At 40.0% G+C, this 23,225-nt stretch overlaps 1 protein-coding gene across 1 annotated transcript in view; it reads left to right on the top strand.

Annotated features, from left to right (window-relative positions):
• dnah9 (dynein, axonemal, heavy chain 9) overlaps positions 1–23,225 on the top strand; it is a 186,454-nt gene that overhangs the window by 9,798 nt on the left and 153,431 nt on the right. Inside the window, exons 8-23 of the mRNA XM_088069941.1 lie at positions 409–525; positions 687–837; positions 3,113–3,227; positions 3,421–3,489; positions 6,857–6,983; positions 7,682–7,828; positions 9,245–9,353; positions 13,762–14,003; positions 14,100–14,235; positions 16,642–16,838; positions 16,961–17,223; positions 17,437–17,598; positions 19,066–19,288; positions 19,530–19,696; positions 21,869–22,012; positions 22,156–22,315. Of these exons, the coding sequence (XP_087926067.1) occupies positions 409–525; positions 687–837; positions 3,113–3,227; positions 3,421–3,489; positions 6,857–6,983; positions 7,682–7,828; positions 9,245–9,353; positions 13,762–14,003; positions 14,100–14,235; positions 16,642–16,838; positions 16,961–17,223; positions 17,437–17,598; positions 19,066–19,288; positions 19,530–19,696; positions 21,869–22,012; positions 22,156–22,315 (2,529 nt within the window). The remainder of the gene's footprint in view (positions 1–408; positions 526–686; positions 838–3,112; positions 3,228–3,420; positions 3,490–6,856; positions 6,984–7,681; positions 7,829–9,244; positions 9,354–13,761; positions 14,004–14,099; positions 14,236–16,641; positions 16,839–16,960; positions 17,224–17,436; positions 17,599–19,065; positions 19,289–19,529; positions 19,697–21,868; positions 22,013–22,155; positions 22,316–23,225) is intronic.

Here is a 23,225-nt window from a genome sequence, read left to right on the forward strand (position 1 = left end):
GCTGTAATTTTGTAGAGCAACTTTGAAGGTCAGTTTATTTTCACAAACGTTTTATGAAATACATAACACAAGCAACTAGCTGAACACTTCTCAGTACATGCTTCTTTTTTTTTCAAGGCTGGCAAACACCACCACAGCCTAGTCACTCCAATGTTTGTGGAGTAAATTGTGTCTCTGCCCAAATGAAATGATGTTTTTTTCAGTGCCATCTAGTTGCTTAAGCAAGATGTTCCTGAGTTATAGCAAGAAAAGCAATTTACTCTGCTTGCGAGACCCAGTCAGTGCTCCCCGCTGGATAGCTTTGAGTCAGTGAGATGTGAAAAGAAATTTGCTGTGCTGGCTCTGCGTTAGCTTGCACCGCTCTGTGGTGTTTTGGCTGTCGGTCTAGCTGAGCTATCTGCCCTGCAGGAGTATGAAGAAGACGCGAGGGAGTTCAAACTTAAGGTGGATGACACAGACCGACGACTAGGAGCCATCTTCTGTCAGGCCTTTGAGGACGCCTCTGGACTAGAGCACACCTTCAAGGTCTGAGAAATTAATCTCTGTTTCTCTCTCTCTCTATCACTCTCTCTCTCTCTCTTTCTCACACACACACACACACACACACACACACACACACACACACACACACACACACACATTCACACATATTTATTGAAAGTCCTTTCCTTATCTGATGTCTGCAGGTTCTGGATATGTTCGGCAGCTTGCTGGAGCGCCCCTTAGTGGCTGCAGATGCTGTGGACAGATACCCTCTTCTCGTCTCCATGTTTGACAAAGAGCTGGACTACTGTAAACACCTATACAACAAACACACCCAAACTGCAGAGGAACAGGGTGAGAGCCACGACAATGCCTGCATTTAACACAATACACAATTTAGTTACTTCACAGAGACGTATTGGTGACCAGAGTGGGACTGGGACGAAACCAGATAGTTTGGTTGAGGCATAAATCAACCTTTAGATAGTATGCTCAGGTCTGAAGATGAAATAATGGAGAAGTTAAGAATGCACATGATCAAGGTTAATTTACTGCTCAGTGTGGTTAAATCAGACATACTTTCTCACTCACATCTTACTATGCAGATAGTTTTGGCTTTGTTTGTGCAGGTTTTAAGACATCATTCGCTGAGATTTCAGCCTCTGCCTCTATGTAATAAAGGTGATGTCGCTATACATTGAAAATAATTTTAAAAATACATATATACATCTGAACTTGCTCTATATGGTGCACTTTATTTACTACCCTCCACTTTATTTGAGTGTTTGGTTTCAGAGTGACATTTACATTCTATACTGTATAGTGCCCTCAAATACGCACAGTGGAACAAAAAAAAAGCTAACAATCGTAGGATTCCTTGCCCTGTATTTTATACATAACTCAAAATGAATATGACTGCTGAATGTCTGAAATCTCAATCTGCTGCTCACAATGGGAGAGTGAGTCCAGACACAACCGTGTTATTCTTTGGCAGAAGAAATTCTAAAGAAACCCACACTTTTCATACTGTTGGGGGAGAGGGTATGATAAGGATGTCTCCAGTGAGTGAGTAAAAAATTTCAGGCCTGCCCAAAATGTGCAATAACAACTAGGGGTGTCAACGTTTACAATTTTTTCTACACGTATAAACGGGACTTCTAACCGACGTGTACCCGGTTACACGATTTATGATCTTTTTCTATCGCAGTTGCGCTATACAACCATTAGATGGTTCTGTCTCCATTCAAATACCTCCTAATCTCATTAAATCAAAGCCATTCCAGTAGTTAGTTATCGCACAAAAACGTTTATTCAGCGAACAGAACTTAAAAAGTAGGCAATCCATCTCACCATTTAAGGCTTAGACCTACTTATGACAGAAAGTAAAATGAGTTGAAAATAAAATCATCAATTTTGACAGACAAGAAAACGTACAAGTGAAAGCTGGAAAAGGTTTAACCTTCTTTTTTAATCATTGTTTTAACTATTGCTCACTTTTGTACAATATATTTTTTTAAGCTCCGCTTGTTCATCGCTTGTTGCTTGTTGTCCATGCGGCCCCGAGGTAACTTGAAGTGACGCGACACTGGCTGTGGCTGCGTTTTTTTTTTAATATCAACGTAACATTGCCACCTGTGCATCTATTATGTATGCGGATAACTGCATTAGTGGGAACATTTAAGTGTATAGTTAGTTAATGTTATTATCTTAAGCTTTCAGGCAACATTATCACCCCTAAAAATACTATTGGTGAGAAATGAACGAGGAGGAGGAGAGGAAAAAATGACGTGTAAACGGTTATTGATTTTTCTGAACGGTTATGATTTGTTATCCGTGTACCCGTTTACACGTGTAGATGTTGACATCCCTAATAACAACCACACACTGCAGACTCTTTAATGTGAAATAATACCTGAATATTTGTACTTACAATTTATTAATACTCATTTTCACTGTTAAATTTGTTTTGGTTTTATCCTTGCTTAATATTAGATTTTATTGTTTTATTTCATTGTAATTATTTGGTGATTCTACAGTTTCAAATTCTAATGTCCAATTTCAGCGCTGCTTTTACCAGCACCTCATCACTTAGCTTCGTTCCCTCTCATGTACCTCATGTTTGGAATGACAATAAACCTTCTTGAACTTGAAACTCCACATTTCACTGCTATAGTTCCCAATCTCTTCATATATCTACAGCAGTTATTTTCTGTTATGTACAATGTGTTTAGAGACAAATCTTTGTTTAGAGACAAATTTTACTCTACCTGGACTTTCGTCTTTGCATGGTTTTGATTTTAAAGCCCCCAAACAGCCATTGTTTGCCCACTCAGAGGTTTTCACTTGTTTCACTTTCCCATGTTGCCTAATTAGACGTCTTGTTAGGACTGTGTGGGTAGGTAATTGGACTTTGATAGACAGTTCCCTTGCTGTCGTTTAACTTTTGTTGCATCCATTTGGGTGGGACAACTTACCATTATCAGTTCTATTGTAACAAATACTTTTCTGAAACACAAAAGTTACCAACATAGTTCTAACAAATTTCAACATGACTATTTTAGTTCAATCTTTCACTGATTTTGTGGTAAATATGTGTGTAACAGTAAGTAATGGTTCTTAACCTGCTCAGGTTGGGCTCCAGTGAATAAGAATATGCCAGCTGTGGCTGGTGGGCTGAGATGGGCCCAGGAGCTGCAGCAGCGAATCCAGACCCCCTTCTCCAAATTCAGACACGTCTCCTTTCCGTGAGTTTTCCCTTTTGTCTCCAACACAGTAGAATAAAAAATGAATTTTAGTGTGGCCATGCGATTCCAGTGGTCTTAGTGTGATCTAACTGCTCTCTGAGCTGTTTTAAAGGCCTCATAAAAATAATGTTGTGGAATATTGGCCACTGGATATAACCTTTGCATGGGTTGTAAAATTCCATCTTCCCTGCAGGTGCCTGGAGTCCGCAGAGGGAGCCAGGGTCATCCAGAAGTATGAGGAGATGATGCAACTGCTGGACAGGTGTGTGTGGATCTTATCTCAGTGTATTACACTATATGTCATCATGCTTGATGTATGTGTTACTGAATAAAAAGCAGAGCGGAAGATTAAACAGAATAGACAGTGACAGAATAGGAAGCTTCCGTTTTGGATTGTAAATATGATAAAAGCCAACCTGAATCAGATATGAGCTCTGTCTCTGACATCCCTGTAATTTCACACCAGTGCTGTTTTTAAACTGAACAGTTATGGTTTTGTTAGCTGAGTGTATAACATTTATGAAGCAGCCTCTGTGGAATAACATGTAGACATGCAGCTCCAGGCATGATTTATGTTCTCATTACTGTGGCGCTGCTCTGCAGATTATTTCACAGGACTCCCATAATCCCATATGCTGTGTCGCTGCTCACTGATGCCATGTGAGAAATGGCCTTTTAGACCACATGCAGCATCAAAACCTGCAAGATAAAGCATCCCATTGGGTGGGACTGCGGTTTCTATGGGATCAAGCTGAGTTGCATGAGCCAGAGATTTTCCATTTCTATACTTTTGAAGAAATGTCCTCATAAGAAGGCAAGAGAAACTCCACACTATGAACATTCTGCCTTTTTCACCCTGTGCCCCACTTCAAGGTTACAGTTTGATTTTGGGGGGTGATGTAAGAATCAGACTAGTATTTTGACATGTTTGATCCTTTTGAATGAATCGTTGTCATTTTGCAACATGATTACATGTGATGTTGAGATTTACTGTGGTTGAGAGACCCAGTCTTGAGTGTAATTGTTGCATCTATAAAATGTGATGCATTACATTGTGCAACTGTTAGCAGAAAATACTGTACATGCCATCGACACCACTTTTTAATTTTCACTGTGGGGATTTTTGATTGTACTGTATAATGCATACATTTTAGGTAATTAGGTATAGGTCCAACTAGCTTTAACTAATGCATTCCAATGCGACGTTCCTGCAAACAGGCACGGGATGATATGGGAATTTATTATATTGGCCAAAATAACTGCATTTAACAGTATCATCCTGACAATCAAAAAAACATGCTTATAGCTGTTAAAATGGCTCTAAACATACTGGAATCACATTATCTCACATTTTGTGAAGAACCAAGTTTTTTAAACATTTTTTTAGTGAACATCCCTTTAGTGAAAAAATATCAGCATTTCACTGGAATGATTTTATGGGACTAATAAATTGATTGACTGAAATGGCATCATGTCTTTTGATATGAAATATGCCAGGGCTTGATTAAGATCTTGGTGAGGTCTGTGCGCATGCAGTTTTTGCAGTTTCTTTTGTTTTTCGTTTCCCAGCAGTAGAGCTCTGATAGGACCCAAAAAATCAGGACGACGCTTCATGAACTCACAGTTTCTACCCAAGACGTAAACCAAACTATGGAAACAATTTTGGGCACAAATCCTAATGAAAGACCTGAGATTCTACTGTAAATGAAATATATTTGTGAAATATGAGAACATATTACAAGCTTAACATTGACACATTTCCTCCCACCATTACTACTTCTTCTCCTCTTCATTTCAAGAGTCTGTGGTCTCTTGCTCGACCGGTTCGGCAGAGGGGGCTTTGCTCCTCTGTGTGTCTAGTGCTCATAGCAGTCTATGACGATACGGTGCACAGATGATGATTACGGCTCTTCACTGCATGTCACACACATCTCTCCCACTGCTGGGGAGGCAGAAGGAAACACACATCCCTCACTAGCTTGTGCTCTCTCTCCCCTGGTTCTTAGATATATTGCTCTTTTGTTGCCGTCACTTTTCCTCTTTTAGCGGAAGTGCCCCCTTTTTCACTCGGGCAATAACGAGAAATTACGGCCCGGCCCGGCCTTAACCCGGTGAGTCGTGTTTGGTCCCATCAGGTTCAGGCAGAGAATCAGAGCTCTAACCAGCTGTCTCTTTGGGCACTGCTGTACACAATATTCATGATTATCCAAGTAATAGAGCGACACCAAAATCAACGTATTGTGAGTATTTTTCATTGGGATCTATGTTTAAATTGTGTATCGTCCTATCCTCAATCCCCTCTTCATGAAGCTTTCGATGTGCAGATTTTGTTAAAACCATTTAAGAGAGGAGTTGATTCAACTATATGGTTGGTTTTTTTTTGTGGTATTGATTGATCCGTCTGTGTAACATACACTCTGTGTGTTTCTAATATTTCATCCACCTCATTTATATCAGTGAGGGTAGACTCAATAACAGCAACACCTCTGTGTGTGTTTAGTGAGCAGATTAATTGATAATGACAATTCTCATTTGTTGCAGGCCTTTGTAGAGCATAGATTAGTATTAGTGTCAGTTTACAGTGATTGTTCAAATTGAGTATGCATTGCAGAAGGTTAAAGGTTAGGGAATCAATATAACCAGTGGAAGTCCTCACAAGTATGGTAATAAAAATGTGTGTGTGTGTGTGTGTGTCTGTGTGTGTGTGTGTGTGTGTGTGTGTCTGTGTCTGTGTCTGTGTCTGCGTCCAGGATACACAGAAGTCTTTTGTGAATGAGATGCACAGATGCACTTACACACACCCAGACAAATGATCATTCTTTATGCTTTGCACGCTTAATATCACTCCTTCACTTCATGTCCCCCCACCCAGAGTAATGGAATGATGAACAACACCAGTTCTTTGCCCTCAATTTACTCCCATCAGAAATTAGAGCCCTTGTTATGCTGTAATAATCATCGCCGCTGCCTCCGATGAATGCCACCATTATTATACATATTCCAGTCAGGAACAGGACGGGCATGCTCACTCATTACCCCCACAGACAAAATGCAGCGTGATTTATGGCCATGACCAAGGCATTTGATTGCCTCTGCGTCTGCGGTGCCACTATCAGGAAATGAAGCTCACAGCAGAAATCCAATAAGGAGCACACAGTGCACTGAAGTTCTCATCATAATCGTGGCTATTTACAGATTGATATAGCTGTACCGAGCCCTGACATAGTCTCTGTTCCCAGTGTCTCGCAGATGAATCAGCGTTTATCCTCATATTACCCCCCCGCGCCTACATCTAAACCCTCCTTCCCCGCTACCTCTCCTTATGCCTTATTGTGCGCCTGAAGTGGACGAGCGAATCACGCCTCTCATTCTGTTTACACCCTTAGAGGATTGGGAAAATGTCTCAATCATATGCCTTTTAGCTGCTTGTTTTTCCCCCGCTTATGTTAATTTCCATGATGTGAGCCGTTTTCACGCCCGTGGCCTAGTGAAATAAAAGTCCCGGCCCTTTTAATGGGAATCTGAAACAATGTTACACCCTGACGGGAAAGGTACAAATTGTTTTTCTGTGATAATAACTTTTGTTTGATTGTGATCGCAGATTATGTTCTTTGTTTTTGGTATTCCAGATACTCTGCCAGCCTGTACGAGACATGGACAGAGACCGTGGGCGAGAGTTCTCAGTACAACCTCAGCCTGCCATTAATCAGCAGGGACCCAACCACTCACCTGATCTCAGTCAACTTCAACCCGCAGGTTTGAAAGAAAAAAAAAAAAAGCTGATCCAAGACAAGCCGCTAAATGTCCGACCTCTTGTAATCTTTTTGAATACCTCTAGACAGGATCTGAGTGATTTATTAGTTTGGTGACATATCAAGCTGATCTCTTGTAATAAATATCTTCTACTAAGTGTCGTACACCTGCCTGCAGCTGAGCATAAATCTGTAGATAAAGTTCATCTTTTTAATTAGTTGGGCCAGTATTTCAATTTTTCATTTAAAGGCAGTAATGCTGGCCCACGCTGCCCTAAAGCATCGCTGACCTACATCTCATTAATCTGAGTGTTAGCTGAAATTTTTCTATCACCAACACTGGCACTCCAGTACTGATTATTTGTGTTTTTAAAATCTTTTTGTATGACATTGTGCTCAAAAGTAAAATGGTTAAATGTTGGCAAATATTGTTGGCACCCTGTACTGATTAACCCTTTAAAACCTGCAATGACGTCCCTTTTCTTTTGCGGAGTTCAGATGCCTTTCACAAGTATTTCAACTCGTGAACTCTGAACAAATTGGTTTAAGTTCTATTTGTTCTTAAGTTGCTCTTGACTTCTTCCTATGTTTAAAAAAAACCTAAACGAGCCAATTTGCTCAGGTTTCAAAGGGTTAGAACTCAGACTTTGTTGTGCTGCAAATGTCTTGATGCCTCTGACTTTCCTTTTAACCCCTTCTCAGCTGGCATCTGTTCTGAGAGAAGTGAAGTACTTGGAGGCCAGACAGACTGAGGCCATCCCTGAAACTGCAGTTCAGATCTACACCAACAGGGGGCAGCTGTGGCAGTATGTGGCCAACCTGGAGCTCACCGTGAGCAGATACAACAAGGTGAGCTGAGATAAGGCATAAAGCAGTTTGTTCAAGTAAAAATACACTTAATCACTAGCAGTCTGATGTCTGATGAATTTGACAGTAGGCCGGTTTCCATTGCATATTTGCGCAAGTATGTTATGCGAGTGATAATGAAAAGGCAAGCCCCTTATAAGTGGGAGCAGCCACATATTAGGGATTTCTGGTGATAGTCTACGATTTCACAGAGGAATTGTGGATTTAAAACTTTCATGACTTGCTGACCTTTTGAAGAGTTATGTGATGCAATAACAGAATGACCATTTGAATGTCAATACTTAGCCTGTGACATGTTGAATTTGTGAAGAAAACTTGCTTTTCTGCCTTTATTGTGAATGAAGAATAAGAGAACATAGAAAATTCTTGATAAATGTTGTGCGTTGAGGAGAGTTCAAACTACTCGTCTATGTTTGAAACTGTAAAGATTACGTTTTAGTGAAAATACATGTGTTTAGGAAGTACTGCACATACCACTTGATAAGTGAGACATGGATTGCATCAGCTGTTGGAGAGCTTGTAAACAGATGCTTTTATATAGTTTTGCTGTTGTTAAATGCAGCCTTCTTTCATTTCAATGCAAAAAGAATTTTCTCCATTTTTGGATTTGCTGTTCACTGAAGAGGCATGTGAGGAAAAACAATTTCATCATGAATACCAGGTAACACATTGTGAGATACTGATAAGCAAATTATTATTTGTGGGTGAAGTGTTCCTTTAAAGAACGATAGAACCTTGTGGGGCTGTCATCATGGCTGTACATGCTTTTTTTCTGCTGTCTGATACCATTTCAGAAATGTCTAAATCATGGCATGATTCAGTTCCATTCTACCCAACTGAACTATAGTGATTGCTGTGCATGCTCATAAATAGTGCACATCCTCATTAGCAGAATTCAAGAATAAATTCCAAATGTCTGTTTGTGTGTATTCACCTCATGACTGAAATAAAAGAATTAGTACATAAAGAAGCTCTCTGTGACACAGACACTATGAAACACATAATTGTATTGTTGGCCTTAATGAGAGCTTTAAATAATGTGGCATAAAACAAGAGCAATCACTGATGTAATTAACTCAGCCTCACAGAGGACAGCTCCCACAAAGCCCATCCACACGCATCGCACCTACCTCACTGAGATGATTACATAAAAATAAAAAAACATCACTTCATTGCTTCAGGAAGCTAAAAGTTCAAGTCCAATTAAGTCATGGCAACATGGAACGATCCAGAAACAATGACTTTAATGAGGACGACATCCCGTCTTGATGCTCAGGGCTTGAAAGGCCACACAGAAGTTATATTAAAATGATATTTCTGTGCACACTTAATGGAAGCTTAAGATCACATTATGTCTCTCTCTGCTTCTCGTTTCTCTCTCCCACTGTCTGGCTGCAGGTGATGCAGTCTGTGCTGGACGTGGAGCATCCTCTGGTTCAGGGCCAGCTCAGGGACATTGACGCTCAGCTCAGACAGGCAGAGGAGAGTCTAAACTGGAACAGCCAAGGTCAGGACAATCATTCAAGATCACCAGATACTCTGGATTATTCAAAGTAAACAGGATGCAAGTGTTTCTGATCCTTCACAGAAATAGTTCAATATTTTAAGATATATGTCTGATTGCTTTCTTGTCAGTCATAAGATGAAAAAAAATGTTTATCAGTCTCATGTCTGTGCATCAAATACAGACCCCAAGGCTAGCAAAGCATAAACATTGGTAACACCAAGCCTGGCTCTGTCCTAAGTAGAAGATACAGTTGCCAGCATCTCCGAAGCTCACAAATACATGCGTTAACACAACCGCACACACCACACAAATTACTGCTCAATGAACAACCATCAGGGGCAGTTTAACCCCTTTGAAACCTGCAGCATTGCTACTGTTCTTCTGCAGCTTTCAGACACCTATTACGGGTATTTAGCTCTATGAACCCAGAGCATTGGTGCAATTTTTTTCAAAAACATGGGAAAAAAGGCAATGAACATTTTGGTAAAAAAAAAAAAAAAAATCACCAATTGCAAGAAATTAGTTGATCCAGAAAATTATTTAAAAAGTGTGTCGGGGGGAAAAACTGTATTTATAATGATCATCTTTATATATTTAAAATTATGTTACAATATAATTATAGTTTTAAGCACTTTTTCGAGGTCATGTCCTTGGTTTTTTAGATTAAATTTTACATCTTTTTTATTTTATTTTATTCTTCAAAATTTCAGGTAATTTTCTTGTACTTTTTATTAATTTCTTGCTTTTTGATTAATTTCTTCTTTATTTGCTCATTGCCTTCTTTCCATGTTTTTGAAAGAAATCAAGCCAATTTCCGAGGTTTCAAAAGGTCAAGTGTGGTTTTTATACCCGCTGTAGTGTCCCAGACGCAAGCTTTGCGCACTAGAAATTGACATGATCAGCTCTTTCACATCGATCACGAAGGCTTCAAAAGTTGCAGTGCACCTTTGAATTTCGCCTTTGTGGGAGAAATGGGATGACATTTGTGAAACTCTTTATTGACAGACCACAAGGCCAGTCAAATGGCCTCAAATTATTTGAAAGAAGTAGCCCACCACACTGACCTTTGCAGTCACATGATTCATATGAGGTGTGAAATTCATATGGGGGGCAGGAAGTGAAGAATCGTTGAGGATGGAGAAATGTGAACATGTTAAAGCCTTAGACGGTCCTTCATGCAGAAGATACCATCAGAAAATGTAATAAACATTGAATATATGGGCCAAACTAAAAACTCAAGTACAAGTACACACCAAATTAGTTTTTCCCCAAAAATGGTGAAATAGTTAAATAGTTCACCCTGATGTTTGTTCAAGTGTTCCTTTTTCTGATAAATTTAGTTGAACTTAGTTATGGGGCTTTGATGTCATGATTGACAGCTATGTTTGCCGATCGATGTGCTCACAATAAATGGCACTGCTCGTGTTTGGTCAGATAGCACAAGACGGCAGCAGCTGTATCCAGGATATTTTGGCTTCATTTTTGTACAGTAGGGGTAAGTGGAGACACATTGTCCTTCATTATATACAGTCTATGGACAGATCAGAGCCAGCTGTTTCCCCCTTCTTCCAGTCTTTATGCTAGTTAGGCTAATGGACTCCTGGCTCCAGCACTGTACCTAACACACAGACATGAATTGATCTAGATCTAATCCTATCACTCTCCAGGGAAAAGCAAATAAGTATATTTTCCTAACTTTTAAACTATTCCTTGAGGTAAATATACACTATGGGTTATTTTTTGTTATCTTTGTTGACTGCAAAGCTGCCATTTAGAGAGTAAGTCCAATTATGTGACTCTTTTCCTCTTCCTGTTCTTAAAGTTGATGTGCTGTTTCTGTTCATGCTACCAACCCAAAATACTTTTGCTGCATCATGTTAAACACAATCGTGTCACTGTGTACACGAGAATTTGGTTTAGGAAAGAGGAGGAAATGTTTATGTTTAAAACAGAAAACATAAGTGCTGTCCGAGTATGTATATATTGTGTATGTGTTTGCTATATTATAACAGAGTGTATGATGTAAAAACAAATCAATACATAGTGGTTGAGCTGATATTTATGTATATGAAAGGTCAAAGGTTATTGTAGAAAAATTCCTTCCTTGATCCTTTTTCATTTGCTGCTCTGAGATGTAACATGGACAGAGAGGCTTTGCATTCTGAAAAACATGAAGTAAGAGTAGAAGAGGTGTTCAATCATTGATAAGCTTTGACTGACACTCTGCTGGCAGACACGTTGTTGGTTCCTTCGACTCCGGGATTCCCTGAAGAACATAGCAGAAATGAGAAGAGTGTTTACGATGCACTCAACTGTCTGCGGGGACAAACTCACAGTCCCTCTGCAGAGCATACAGCCGTTTCACACTTATCTGTTCTATGTTGTGCTGTGTGTGTGTGTGTGTGTGTGTGTGTGTGTGTGTGTGTGTGTGTGTGTGTGTGAGATGTATTTTTTTGCAAGTGCATAGGTTGGCCATTTTCTCTATTTTCTGTATATCTTCAGGCCCTGACAAACACTGGATTATTCAGTGAAAATGTATTTATGTGAGGAAACTTAGCATTCCTTCCATTTTAGTGCAGATAACACTTGCTTTCACTTATATAGTATCATTTTATCAAATACATTAGTTTTCCCCTATAAGTTAGTAATTTCAGACACCCATTTTACTTTTAAATGCTTATCACGGCAATGTTCAGTGCTGCATTTTATTATTAAATAACATCACTGCTCACACGGCACTAAACACCCGATGCTGTTGGGGGCTGATGTTTCTTGCTGTCATATCAATAGAATCTGCCAACTGTAATTTATTCTGTGAAACCTGTTTTGTTATTACACCCAGAAATTCCCTCCTTTATTCAGTCATTCCTTAGCCTCAGAGAGTCCCGTTAAAGGTTGTGGGGGGCTGGAGCCTATTCCAGCTGGCATTTGGCGAAAGGCAGGGTGCACCCTGGACAGGTCGCCAGACTATCACAGGGCTACAAGCCAGAAACACAAATGAAATTTCAAGAGAGGACACAACACTGGATTTACAGCTTCAGAGATTAACAAGTACTAGACCACTGATCAACCCATGTCAGCTTTTTTACATAAACACAGCAAAAAAAAAACATTTTTTTATGAGGTCCCCTTTGTTTTTTAAGTATTGTGAACATCAGTACTGAGCAGGACATTTTTCTTAAATAAAAAAATAAAAATGTCAGTCCCTGGTGGACAAATTATGTCACTGTGGCATGTAAAATTCCCATCAAATATCATTTTCTGTTGTGCAATTACTGGTTACTTATCAGCAGACAATAGGTAATAATATAAGGAATATAAAAGGTGAAAGACCAGCTGTCACATCATGTACAAGACAAGCACAAGGAGGCAACTAAAACTGTCTCAGCTGAAAAAACGCTGCACATCCAAAGCAGTCTGGTGCTCCCAGCAGGGTGTTTTCAGCTGGGGAAAAAACTCTTGGTGGACACACAGATTTATGAAAGACCCACCAGCTACTGAACAGTAACTCAGTGTCCAGACAAGGGCATATTGACCAACCACTTGGCAAGGCAGCTTTATTTGTAAAGTACATATCATACAACAGGGCAATTTAAAGTGCTTTAAAGGGCAATAGATATAAAACATAAAATATACAGATTTACAATATAAGAGAACAGGGATAAAATATAAAAGGTAAAATCAATTAGTAGATCATTTTTTGAATAAAAAAAAATACAGAGATATATTTTGGCAATGAGCCAAAGAGTAATTGACCAAACGATAGACCAACCCATCAACTAACCGACAGTAGGTGTTAGCCCTATTCAATACTTTGTTTTCTGGCCAAATTCCTACAATATTCCCATGAGCCTAAACTGTACTTTGTGTGTTTTGATCCAATATTGCCATACTTGTATGTTAAACTGAGATGGTATACATAATAAATATTACCTGCTAAACATTTTCGGGTGCTGACAAAGCAGCAGCTCCAAGCTGCTAGTGTGGCTGTTCACACTTAGTCATGCTGATTAATAAGTGGAGCTACAACATGAATAAGCTGTTGCCAGCAGTTTGAATTAATGATACGAGCTACAGCGAGCAGTTTAAAAAAGGTCTTTTTGTATCAGTTTCAGTAACATCTTGTCCCCCACAGTGTTGCTGTTGGTTACAATTTTAAATTTGATCCAAGTCCACCTGCCACAACAGACCCACACTGACACCCTCCATACATGAAGATCATACAAAATACTACAAGATGCTATAAACGTTTTACAGGGAACAAAAAGCTATGAGACAGGTTGTTTTTTTAGTGCCGAGCTAGTTACTTGTCAGACATCCAGTGGTTTAGTCATACACCTCTGTTCTAGCTCATTTTTTCTTATATTTTCTGTTCTTTTGACCCCCTCTGTCATCCATTACACTCTAGGTATTTGGCAGTATATCCAGGAGGTGCGAGACTCCATCTGTGACCTGGAGAACCGACTCCAGAGGACCAAAGACAACGTGGAGGAGATACAGAGCTGCGTGAGGTGCTGGGCCAGCCCCATGTTTGACAGGAAGGAGGGCAAAAAAGATGCACTGCTCAGTCTGGAGGACAGGGCGGAGAGGCTGGACAGGTTTTACAGTCTTCTACGGACCTCTGGAGAAAAGATCCACTTCCTGCTAAAGGTAATTAAAATGTTTCCAGTCAGTAGATTTACTGTACTGTTCAAATGTGGTAGAGGTGATGATTTGGTATAAGTGTTGGGCTTTGTCTTGTCTTAGAGCAACCTGGGGCTTTTCAAAGCCGAGCAGACCTCTGAGGAGTGGAAGGCCTACATTGAGTACATCGACGACATGATCATCGATGGACTCTTCAACAGCATCGAGTGCTCTCTCAAGTTCTTCCTGGATAACACTGGTAGGACTTTGGTACATATGCATCAACAGGAAAATCGCAAAAAGAAGCACTCACTATTTGTAGTAAGCTGTAGTGATGATGGTAATGTTACTACTATTGTCTCAAAGCCAAAAATCTGCTGCCAACAAAAAATGTAATATCGAAAAACGATTCCACAGTAAACCAAAAACATTCTCAGCCAGCACTGTCTTGGACAGCTTCCTGGCGAGGCATCCTCAAGGGTTTTGATGTCAATTGGGTGTCCGCCTGTATTGGCAGTGGACATAAAATGGATCTGGACTTTGTTGCTGGCATTAGTTTTGTCAACTGGTTTAGATGGACTGGGATGTGATTCAAGATTTTGCGAATTGTTGCCAGACTGCTACTGTGTCCAGTTCTTCATCTTTCACTTCTACTTCATCCTCTTCTTCTTCCTCTCCCTGTGTGGGTTCAGAAAGTCTTTCCTGATTAGGAAGGTTCTGAACTGAGTGAACCGACTGTGATCACTGCACAGCCGTCGTCTCTAGGCTAAGCAATGAATCAAGACTGCACAGAACCATCTTTATAAAACATTTTTGACACAATTCATTTTTATATTCATGTAGAGAAGAAAGATATGACGGTTTCAAGTTTAAAAATGATATAGAACCATTGGAGAATCCCTTCACTTTGTGTGCTAGCAGCTGCAATATTACATTTTGTCTGCTAGATCAGTAGCTCTCAGACTTTTTTCAATAATTGACTTGCTTTCAATTTTTTTCAATCATAAATATACACTCACCGGTGCAGAACTTTTTGGTAGAAAAAAAAGCCAATAAAAAGAAGGGCAATACAGCACTGTGCCATCAATGTTTCATTTACTGAATACTTTATAATGTAACAAAAAAAAAAAATTAAACATTAAATTCTACATTTCCAATGTTTTGAATCCATGACTAAATTTATGGCAAACTATTTTTTTTTTGTTATGATGCAATAACATTAAGATGGCATTTTAGTTGCATTGAGCTGTGTTGTTTACGTTGTGATACGTTGCACATGCAGTTTAGAGATATAATTTTTCTATGAATTATGTATGACTGATATTCTGAAACTTTTTTGAAAAGTGCCAGGGTTTCCTGTACCCCAATATGTACTGGAGTATTAGCAAGAAAAAACTCAGCGACTCATTTCATAAAATTTACTTTGTGTGTCGTACAAATCTATTGACAAAATCCCTGAAATAAATGATCCAAAATAGAAATGACCTCTTATCTTCATATGAAGACTAAACTGTACAAAACTGTACTGTACAGAGTCAATTTAACCTCTTTACAAAACAACCTCAAATAATGAACTAGTTATTGCCTTACTTAGGTCATATTGCACCGTCTTCATCAGCATTATGACAATGTTACGTTTTCACACATACGGTATAGGTTTCCATGCACTGAAAATAATTCTTGAACTCAATTTTTCAGAGTAAAGTTATCTTCACATCATTTTTTTCACAAGATTAATTTACACGTCACTATGTCTCTTTGAACTGTTGTCTTTGTCATGAGTACTTTCCCATAGAATGTGGAATGTTTTCTGAGCTTCTGCACTGCAAATAAAGGCATCAACCAATCATGCTGCACCTATAGGCAGAGCATACCAGATTTACTCCATAATTCTTACCTTTCACAATAAAAGCCCTAGACACAAACACTGCAACTGTTCACCAAAGTGACTTCACCAAATTCACTCATAGCATTTCTATATAAGGAAACGTAATAAAATAGCTAAAGTAGCTCAGGCTATAGAACAGCTTGCCAAAGACAGATTCAGCTCAGGGTCAATAGGATCCAGTTAAGTGTTGTAAATTCACATCAAAATCTTTTATTGAACCCATGTTGCAACTGACGCAAGTTCCCATCACTGCCGGTATGACTAGTTTTAATGAGAAATAGTCGCAACAATTTTGCATTTTCATGTTTGTTTGTTTTTTGTCACGCCCCTGATTTTTTACATATATTCAATCTCAAATTATCATTAATCGTCACATGACCCACTAGAAGTGTTGAGATGTATTTATCTGTAGAGACCCTGTTCTATGCCTGCTTTACTTATTTTGCTCGTAAATTGCTGTATTGGGGACGGTCCTTGGCACAATGCACAGGCGAGGTCAAGACTTAATAGATAGCAACCAGGTGCCGGACCGTAAGCAACACCCATCAAAGAGGAAGTAGCACACACAGTGCCGAAAAAAGGCAAACATTTCACGAGCTGAAACGCCCATATGGGGTTGGGTTTCACTTATACTCGATATTATTTACAAACCGTAACCAGCAACTCTTGCATTGTGTATCTGTAACACAGAAATTTCACTTATTACGACAAATCAATATGTTTTACTCTAGTGGTGTTTCCAATGCAGTTTCTACTGTTTCTTTCCTTTGGCTCCAGACCAGAGAGCTGTGGCGGCCCCTCTATTTGAGGTTCAGCTGGATCTGAAGGTTCCTGACATGGTGTTCACTCCATCACTGGAGTTTGAGGCAGGAGACAGTTTCTTTGAGCTGGTGGAGAGCCTTATTAATGATGTGTTCAGGATCTCCTCCCTGGTGCCACGTCTGGCTCAGCATAGCTCCTTCCCTCACTACCAGGTACTGACGCCATGACGCAGCCTCCACATCTCTAACTTGCAATTACTTTTCATAAGCAGTGTCTGGAATGCAGATCACTCCCATCAACATGTTGAATAAAAACAGTCAAAATGTCTTCTCAGGCTGACATGGAGGACATGGCTGATTTGGCAGACATGCGTCATCTCCTCATGGAACGCGTGCAGGGCGTCATGGCAACGTGCTGTGAGTTTCGCAACTCTCTGGAACGCTACAGCTACCTGTATGTGGATGACAGGAAGGAGTTCATGCGACAGTTCCTGCTGTACGGCCACGCTCTCAGCAGCCAGGAGGCTGAGGTTGATGCGGACGAATGCATCTCAGAGAGCCCACCGACACTGGACAACTTTAGAGAACAGGTTGACGGGTGGGTATTGGTCAAGTGGACTGTGTTCTGTTTGTGTATCTGTGATCATTTTTATGGTCAATAATGGGATGTTTTGGAATTTAAAAATCAGTGAATTTTGTTGTTGAGGGAAGATTAAGATGAAGTGTAGGTCAAAGAGCTGTTGAAATCAGCATTAGGGTTAGGTTGAGCTTTCACTGACCTGACGGAAATCTGTTTGTTGTCATATTGGAGGTATGAGAAGATCTATGAGGAGGTGCAGGGCCTGGAGCCCGTGCATGTGTTCCATGGGTGGATGAAGGTGGATGGCCGAAGCATGAAGACTGCCTTGCTCAACATCATCAAAAAGTGGAGCTTCATGTTCAAACAGCACCTCGTCGACCATGTAACCAACAGGTGAAGGACAGTTTAACACAGTCACAGGTTTTAATGATTCAGCCTTATATGCTCTGCTATGATTCTAGCTCATTGTGTCTAATATTGGCAAATATTGGATATTGTTGTGGAACTTGCTGACTTTATGACTCTTCTGTTCTCATTTCACCATCATTTGAAATAGCAAAATCAATTTATTCAGTGAAATTGCTGCAAGTGGTAAATTCGCTCACAGGGTTGAATTAAACTTACACCAGCCCTTTGTATATAAATAAAAACTTATTCATCTAAAAATAATGAATAATATAATTAAGTTATAAAAAACCTTTGTGTTGAGTTCAACTTTATCAAATTGGCAGCTGTTTTTCAGCTGTTGACTAATAGTATATGTAAACATATACTGTATCTATAATGCATATTTACAGAAAGACACCACAAGTATAACAATGTGATGAAAGTGAATGTACCCTTATTGTCAAGCTAGCAGCCAGCTAGCAGGTAGAGCAAGTGTGGTTTGACTAGCGTGTTAGCAGTTTTATTTTCCCAGATTTCAGAAAGAGCCACAGAAGTCATCACATATCTGATTTTACTTCCTGAATACTCGCCATGGTGCATGACAGATCTTAAAGACGTATTTTACTGATATAAAGAGAGCCCTCACATAAAACTAGTCTGTGCAGTAGAAAGACGCAAATACTTTCCAAATTGGGAATTGCGAAATGACCAGAGAAAATAAGAGAAGTAAGACTGTGGCATTGACTTTTGCTTAAAAGGGAGAAAATCTACAGCCGTCAGAACGTATCTGGCAGGTGATGCAATGTGACCTCATCCATTCTACATAAATGTAGCCAGCGGATTTGTGTTAGTTAAACAGTTTGCTGAAACATGCTTTTGAAAACATTTGAGTTGGGAAATATGCAACTCAGTAACAGAATGTTGGTTTATATTTGATCAGCACTGCTTAATTTTACAGTTTGAGGAAGCAGGATGGTGCCCACTTCCTGCTCACAAACTCTTGCCATTATTGCAAAATGGGGCATTAAAATACATTTCTGAAAACATTATGGCCAAAAAATAGACAGTGCAGTGACATTATCTTGATTTATATTTAATCAGCACTGCCTAGTTTTACTGATAGGATTTCAGTCTGAGTTTGAGAAAGAGAGAGAGAGAAGGGTGGGAGTGTTTCTTTCCCCACTCTGTAGTCTTTGTGTGCTTTGCTGTGATAGCTGGGTTGGCGGGCAATACGAAATTGACGAATTACAGTCTTTAGTTTGGACAACAGCCCCAAGAGCCAGCAAAACACCACCAATTGACGTAAATGACTTCCTTTAGCAGTGTTTACAGTTTATCCACACAAACTACCCCCACTGTTTTGATACAAAGCTGGTTGAAAATCGGCAAAGTATCCCTTTAACTATGCCAGTTGTACACATTAGATGCCCCTCTGTAAGTGTCCCTTTAATGGATGTTGTCACCCATCTCCAGTCTGTCAGATCTGGAGAAGTTTATCAGTGTGGCTGAGGCTGGCCTGAGCCAACAGTTGGAGGAGGGAGACTATGGTGGCCTGGTGGGGGTCCTGGGTCACCTGCTGGCTGTTAAGGAGAGACAAACCACCACAGATGCCATGTTTGAGCCCCTGCAGCAAACCATCACTCTGCTGAAGGTCTATGAACAGGAGCTGCCTGACGTGGTCTATAAACAGTTAGAGGTAAGGACTGATGGTCGGTCACTTCACATTACTTTTACCAGCACATATTCTTTCTTCTGTTTCCTTCAGCTAAGACAGATCCATTTCTCTTACTTTTTCTTTGTGTCTTCGAAACGCCCATCACCGTTGTGTGCTCGTCCTCTTGGCAATTCATCATCTGTCATTCCTGCCCTCCTTGCTTTGATCGTCTTCCCTTTATCTTCTTCTCTCTTTATCTGTTTATCTATCCGGCTATCTGCAGGAGTTGCCGGAAAAGTGGAACAATGTGAAAAAGCAGGCTGTGTTAGTCAAACAGCAGGTGGCACCTCTGCAGGCCATCGAGGTGGCCAGCCTGCGTCGAAAGTGTGCTTCATTCGACGTGGAGCAGCACACCTTCAGGGAGCACTTTCGCAGCAAAGGACCCTTCAGGTAGAGTTAATAATGGATTTTTGCCTCTGAGTTTGTTAATTAACACTTCAACTTTCCTTTTACTTTAAGTACTATAGTGTAGTTGTTAGCAGATATAAGGACACCTAGAGTGTTTATTAACTTTTTAAAAATTACTATAACAACTTCTATGAAACACTCTAACAGATTACACAGTATAGAGTTTCTAAGTAATGAAATACAGTATGATTAGACACAATAAGAAATATATATTTGTTTTCAGAAAGACATTCTTGACATTGAAAATAGTGGTATGAAAAAAGTCATACATATTTCTGTGTGGTAAAGCTGTCACATCCACTTTCTGTCTATGACAGGATTTCATTGGACACGCCCTGCTGAGGTCAGGGCATTGTGATTCAGATTAGTTACTCTGGCAAAGAAATCAGTGTTATGCAGCTGCTCTTTTCCCTGGCCGGCACTGCTTAATGTCAAACATGGGCGTTTGGTGAAAAAGCCTCTCCACTCAGAATTCTGTTATTCTGTGTCTTGCCCCAAAATATGAGTGACCTTGACTAAACAGACTTGCTTCTGTGCAAAGTTTGTCACTATGCACAAAGGGGGTGTGGTCCGTGCTCTTCCTTCACTAATACAAAAGCTAATTGCAAATACAGGAAGCACATATTGATGGGGAGTCAGATTTTGACACAACATAAGAGAGAAAGCCTTAAACCTCCGATGCAGAGCGGACATATCAGTACAAAGAGCAGAGTTAGCATTAGCATAGTGAAAGTTTTGAAAGCAAACAGGGTGGAATGTGAAGTTTTTGTATGTAAGCTGGACCCTGGAACTTTCTTCTGCTATACCTAAAACCCCATCGTAGCAGATATTATTGGATGTTTCACAACAACTAATGCAGTGTCAGTCACTGCCAGTTAACCTACAAGCAAACAACATAAACAAACAAAGGACGCCAGCTACATTTAGCATTCTGATAACTCTGCTAGTTACTGATTTCGATGAATCACAGACTTTTAATCTGAGGCTGAATCTCTCACGTGTTACCTCTAATGTTAGCTGTCTTGATACACACTGCTACTTCACTGGTCAGCCTCGTGTAAGCAGCACTGGAGAAAGCGGAAAGCAAAACCTACCAGAGGCCAGAGCCAGAATTTCTCAAAGGGAAGAAAAAGTAGACCTGCTTACAGAACTTTTCTTTAAACCACATTGTGGCAATATCATGTTAAACAAAATATAAGTTCAAGTATTTTTGCGTACTCAAACATGTCTGGAGGGGGACTTTAAATAAATGCTTTGAGGTGCTTAAACATGAACAGAAGAAATGAATCATGCCTTAGTTGCTACAAGCAAATATTATACTGCCATTATCAGTTTGCTCTGCTGCCGTGGAAAAAATATTGATAAATAAATCTCATAAATACTTCATATATAAATAAAATATGAAAACACATCTGTGGTTCCAGTTTAATATCAAATAGTCAGTCATCATTATCTGTTTTTACACCTGTTATGAATGTTTCATAGGAGGTGTTATTGACATACACAAACGCTTAAAAGGATCTTATGTCTGCTTACATCTACATTATTGTTTGTTAGAAGCAATTTATTAAGAGTTTATTGTTAAGAGTGATTATGAAGACTGAAGAGTGGGAGGTTAAAATAAAGTGTGTAATCATTTGATTTGAGTCTTCAGAGTCAGTCTGTGAAGGAAGCAGTTTGCTGTGTAGTCTCCTTGGAGACTTAAGTTCAGCGAGCCCCTTTGAAAAGATAAGAATGTCACCCCTCTGCCTTCTCACCTGATAACAGAGTAAAGTGTTATCTCGAGGCTGTCACATCCGACAAGGCTAATTGAATCTTAACATAATGATAATTAATTCATAGGTAGAGATGCTTCGTCATAATGTCTAATTGTCAGATTAGTTATGTGTGTAATTGGTCTCTTAATAACCTGGTGATTATTTTCCCATTAATGCCATTGCAGCCATTGTTAATTGTCACAGGGTGCAGTTAGTGCTGGAGTCTCTGGACTGGTTAAACTGCAGCCAATTCCTGCTTGGCAAACTGCAGCCCTTCATTACCTAAACACAGCCTGATTTATACTGGGCTTGTGCTAATGTGTGCGTATGTGTGTGCGTGTGCGTGCGTGCACGCGTGCTTTGATGGGTGTCTGTGTGCGCTCATGCATTCGTCCAGGTTTGACAGCGAGAGCCCCTACCAGATGTTGGACGCATTCCACCGGCAGATCCAGGAGCGGGAGGCAGTGATGGCCTCCCTGGTGGATTCTGCCAGCCTATTCGAGGTCACCGTCTCCGAGTACAAACAGCTCCGACAATGCAGGTAAAGCCCAAAGCTGGAAGGAGAAAATACCATAACCAATGCCAAATTTGAAACTAATGAGCCGTTATAACAGGGATGCTCTTTTACATTCACCGTCAGTATCTGAAGAGAATTCACTTTGTCCACTCTCCTTCATCCCTGAGGCGTGAGGTGGGCCTGCTGAAGGAGCTGTGGGACATGATCACCGTAGTGGAGTCCAGCATGGCTGCATGGAGGATGACTCCTTGGAGAGAGATCCATGTGGAGGACATGGAGCTGGAGTGCAAACGCTTTTCGAAAGAGATACGGGGGCTGGATAAAGAGGTGAGACAAAAGAGTGGAGAAGAGAGGCTAGATCAGGAAATTTAGATTGATACTCTTATTTTTCCCCTTGTGGAAAATTGGTTTACAGCAACAATCACTTGACTTTTCCACATGTTGACGCCACAAAAGTGAACACATCAGTAAGTGTACTACACACTTACATTGCAATTAAATAGGAATTTGATGAGACAGGACAGAGGTAGACATTTTACCAGACCCGCTGGGTAAACTGCTTTGTATTTGTGTGTGTTTAAAAAAGATAGTAGGTGTAGAATTTTGCAAAAAGAGGGGGGTAAAAACGTCATCCAGATGGGAGCAGGTTAAATGAGCAGGCCAGTGGATGCCTCTCGCCACCCATGATGATGTTAATAACTCTGTCTCTGTAAATGCATTCAATATTTGCCAGTTTAATCCCCAACATTTTTCAAACAATCTTTTTCTGTGCCTCAGTAGCAAACCAGCAGATGATGCAGAATGTCGGAACACGTTCAATAAAAGCAGAGTAAAACATGTAGCATTTCTGCATTGGCATTAAACGACTGTTTCTTTAAGATATATACTCTTCGTTGGGCCTCGGTGTTTAGGAAGTCAGATATTTAACGTAGCTTATAAAAGTGTTCAGCAGAATTAAATGTTGGAAAACTGAAATTAATAAGTCACATCAAATTGCCTTTGACCATTTACTAAACCTCACCCCCAAACAGTGATTTTCCCATCATAGCATAGCATCAAAGCATTGGTAATAAGGCACTGCAGCCCTGCCGAACTTTGGATTTCTCCACGTTTAAACAATGTGCAGTGGGTTGTAGTGGCAGAAGTAGTTAAAGAAATACTTCCCTCCACCCCCAAATGACCACTTGAATACCAATTACACCCCCATGTTACACCAAAGTCTGGTCAAAAAGAGAAC

Source organism: Plectropomus leopardus, chromosome 19 (assembly GCF_026936395.1).
Source record: "Plectropomus leopardus strain MGB_pleo_1.0 chromosome 19, ASM2693639v1, whole genome shotgun sequence".
Taxonomy (NCBI): domain Eukaryota; kingdom Metazoa; phylum Chordata; class Actinopteri; order Perciformes; family Serranidae; genus Plectropomus; species Plectropomus leopardus.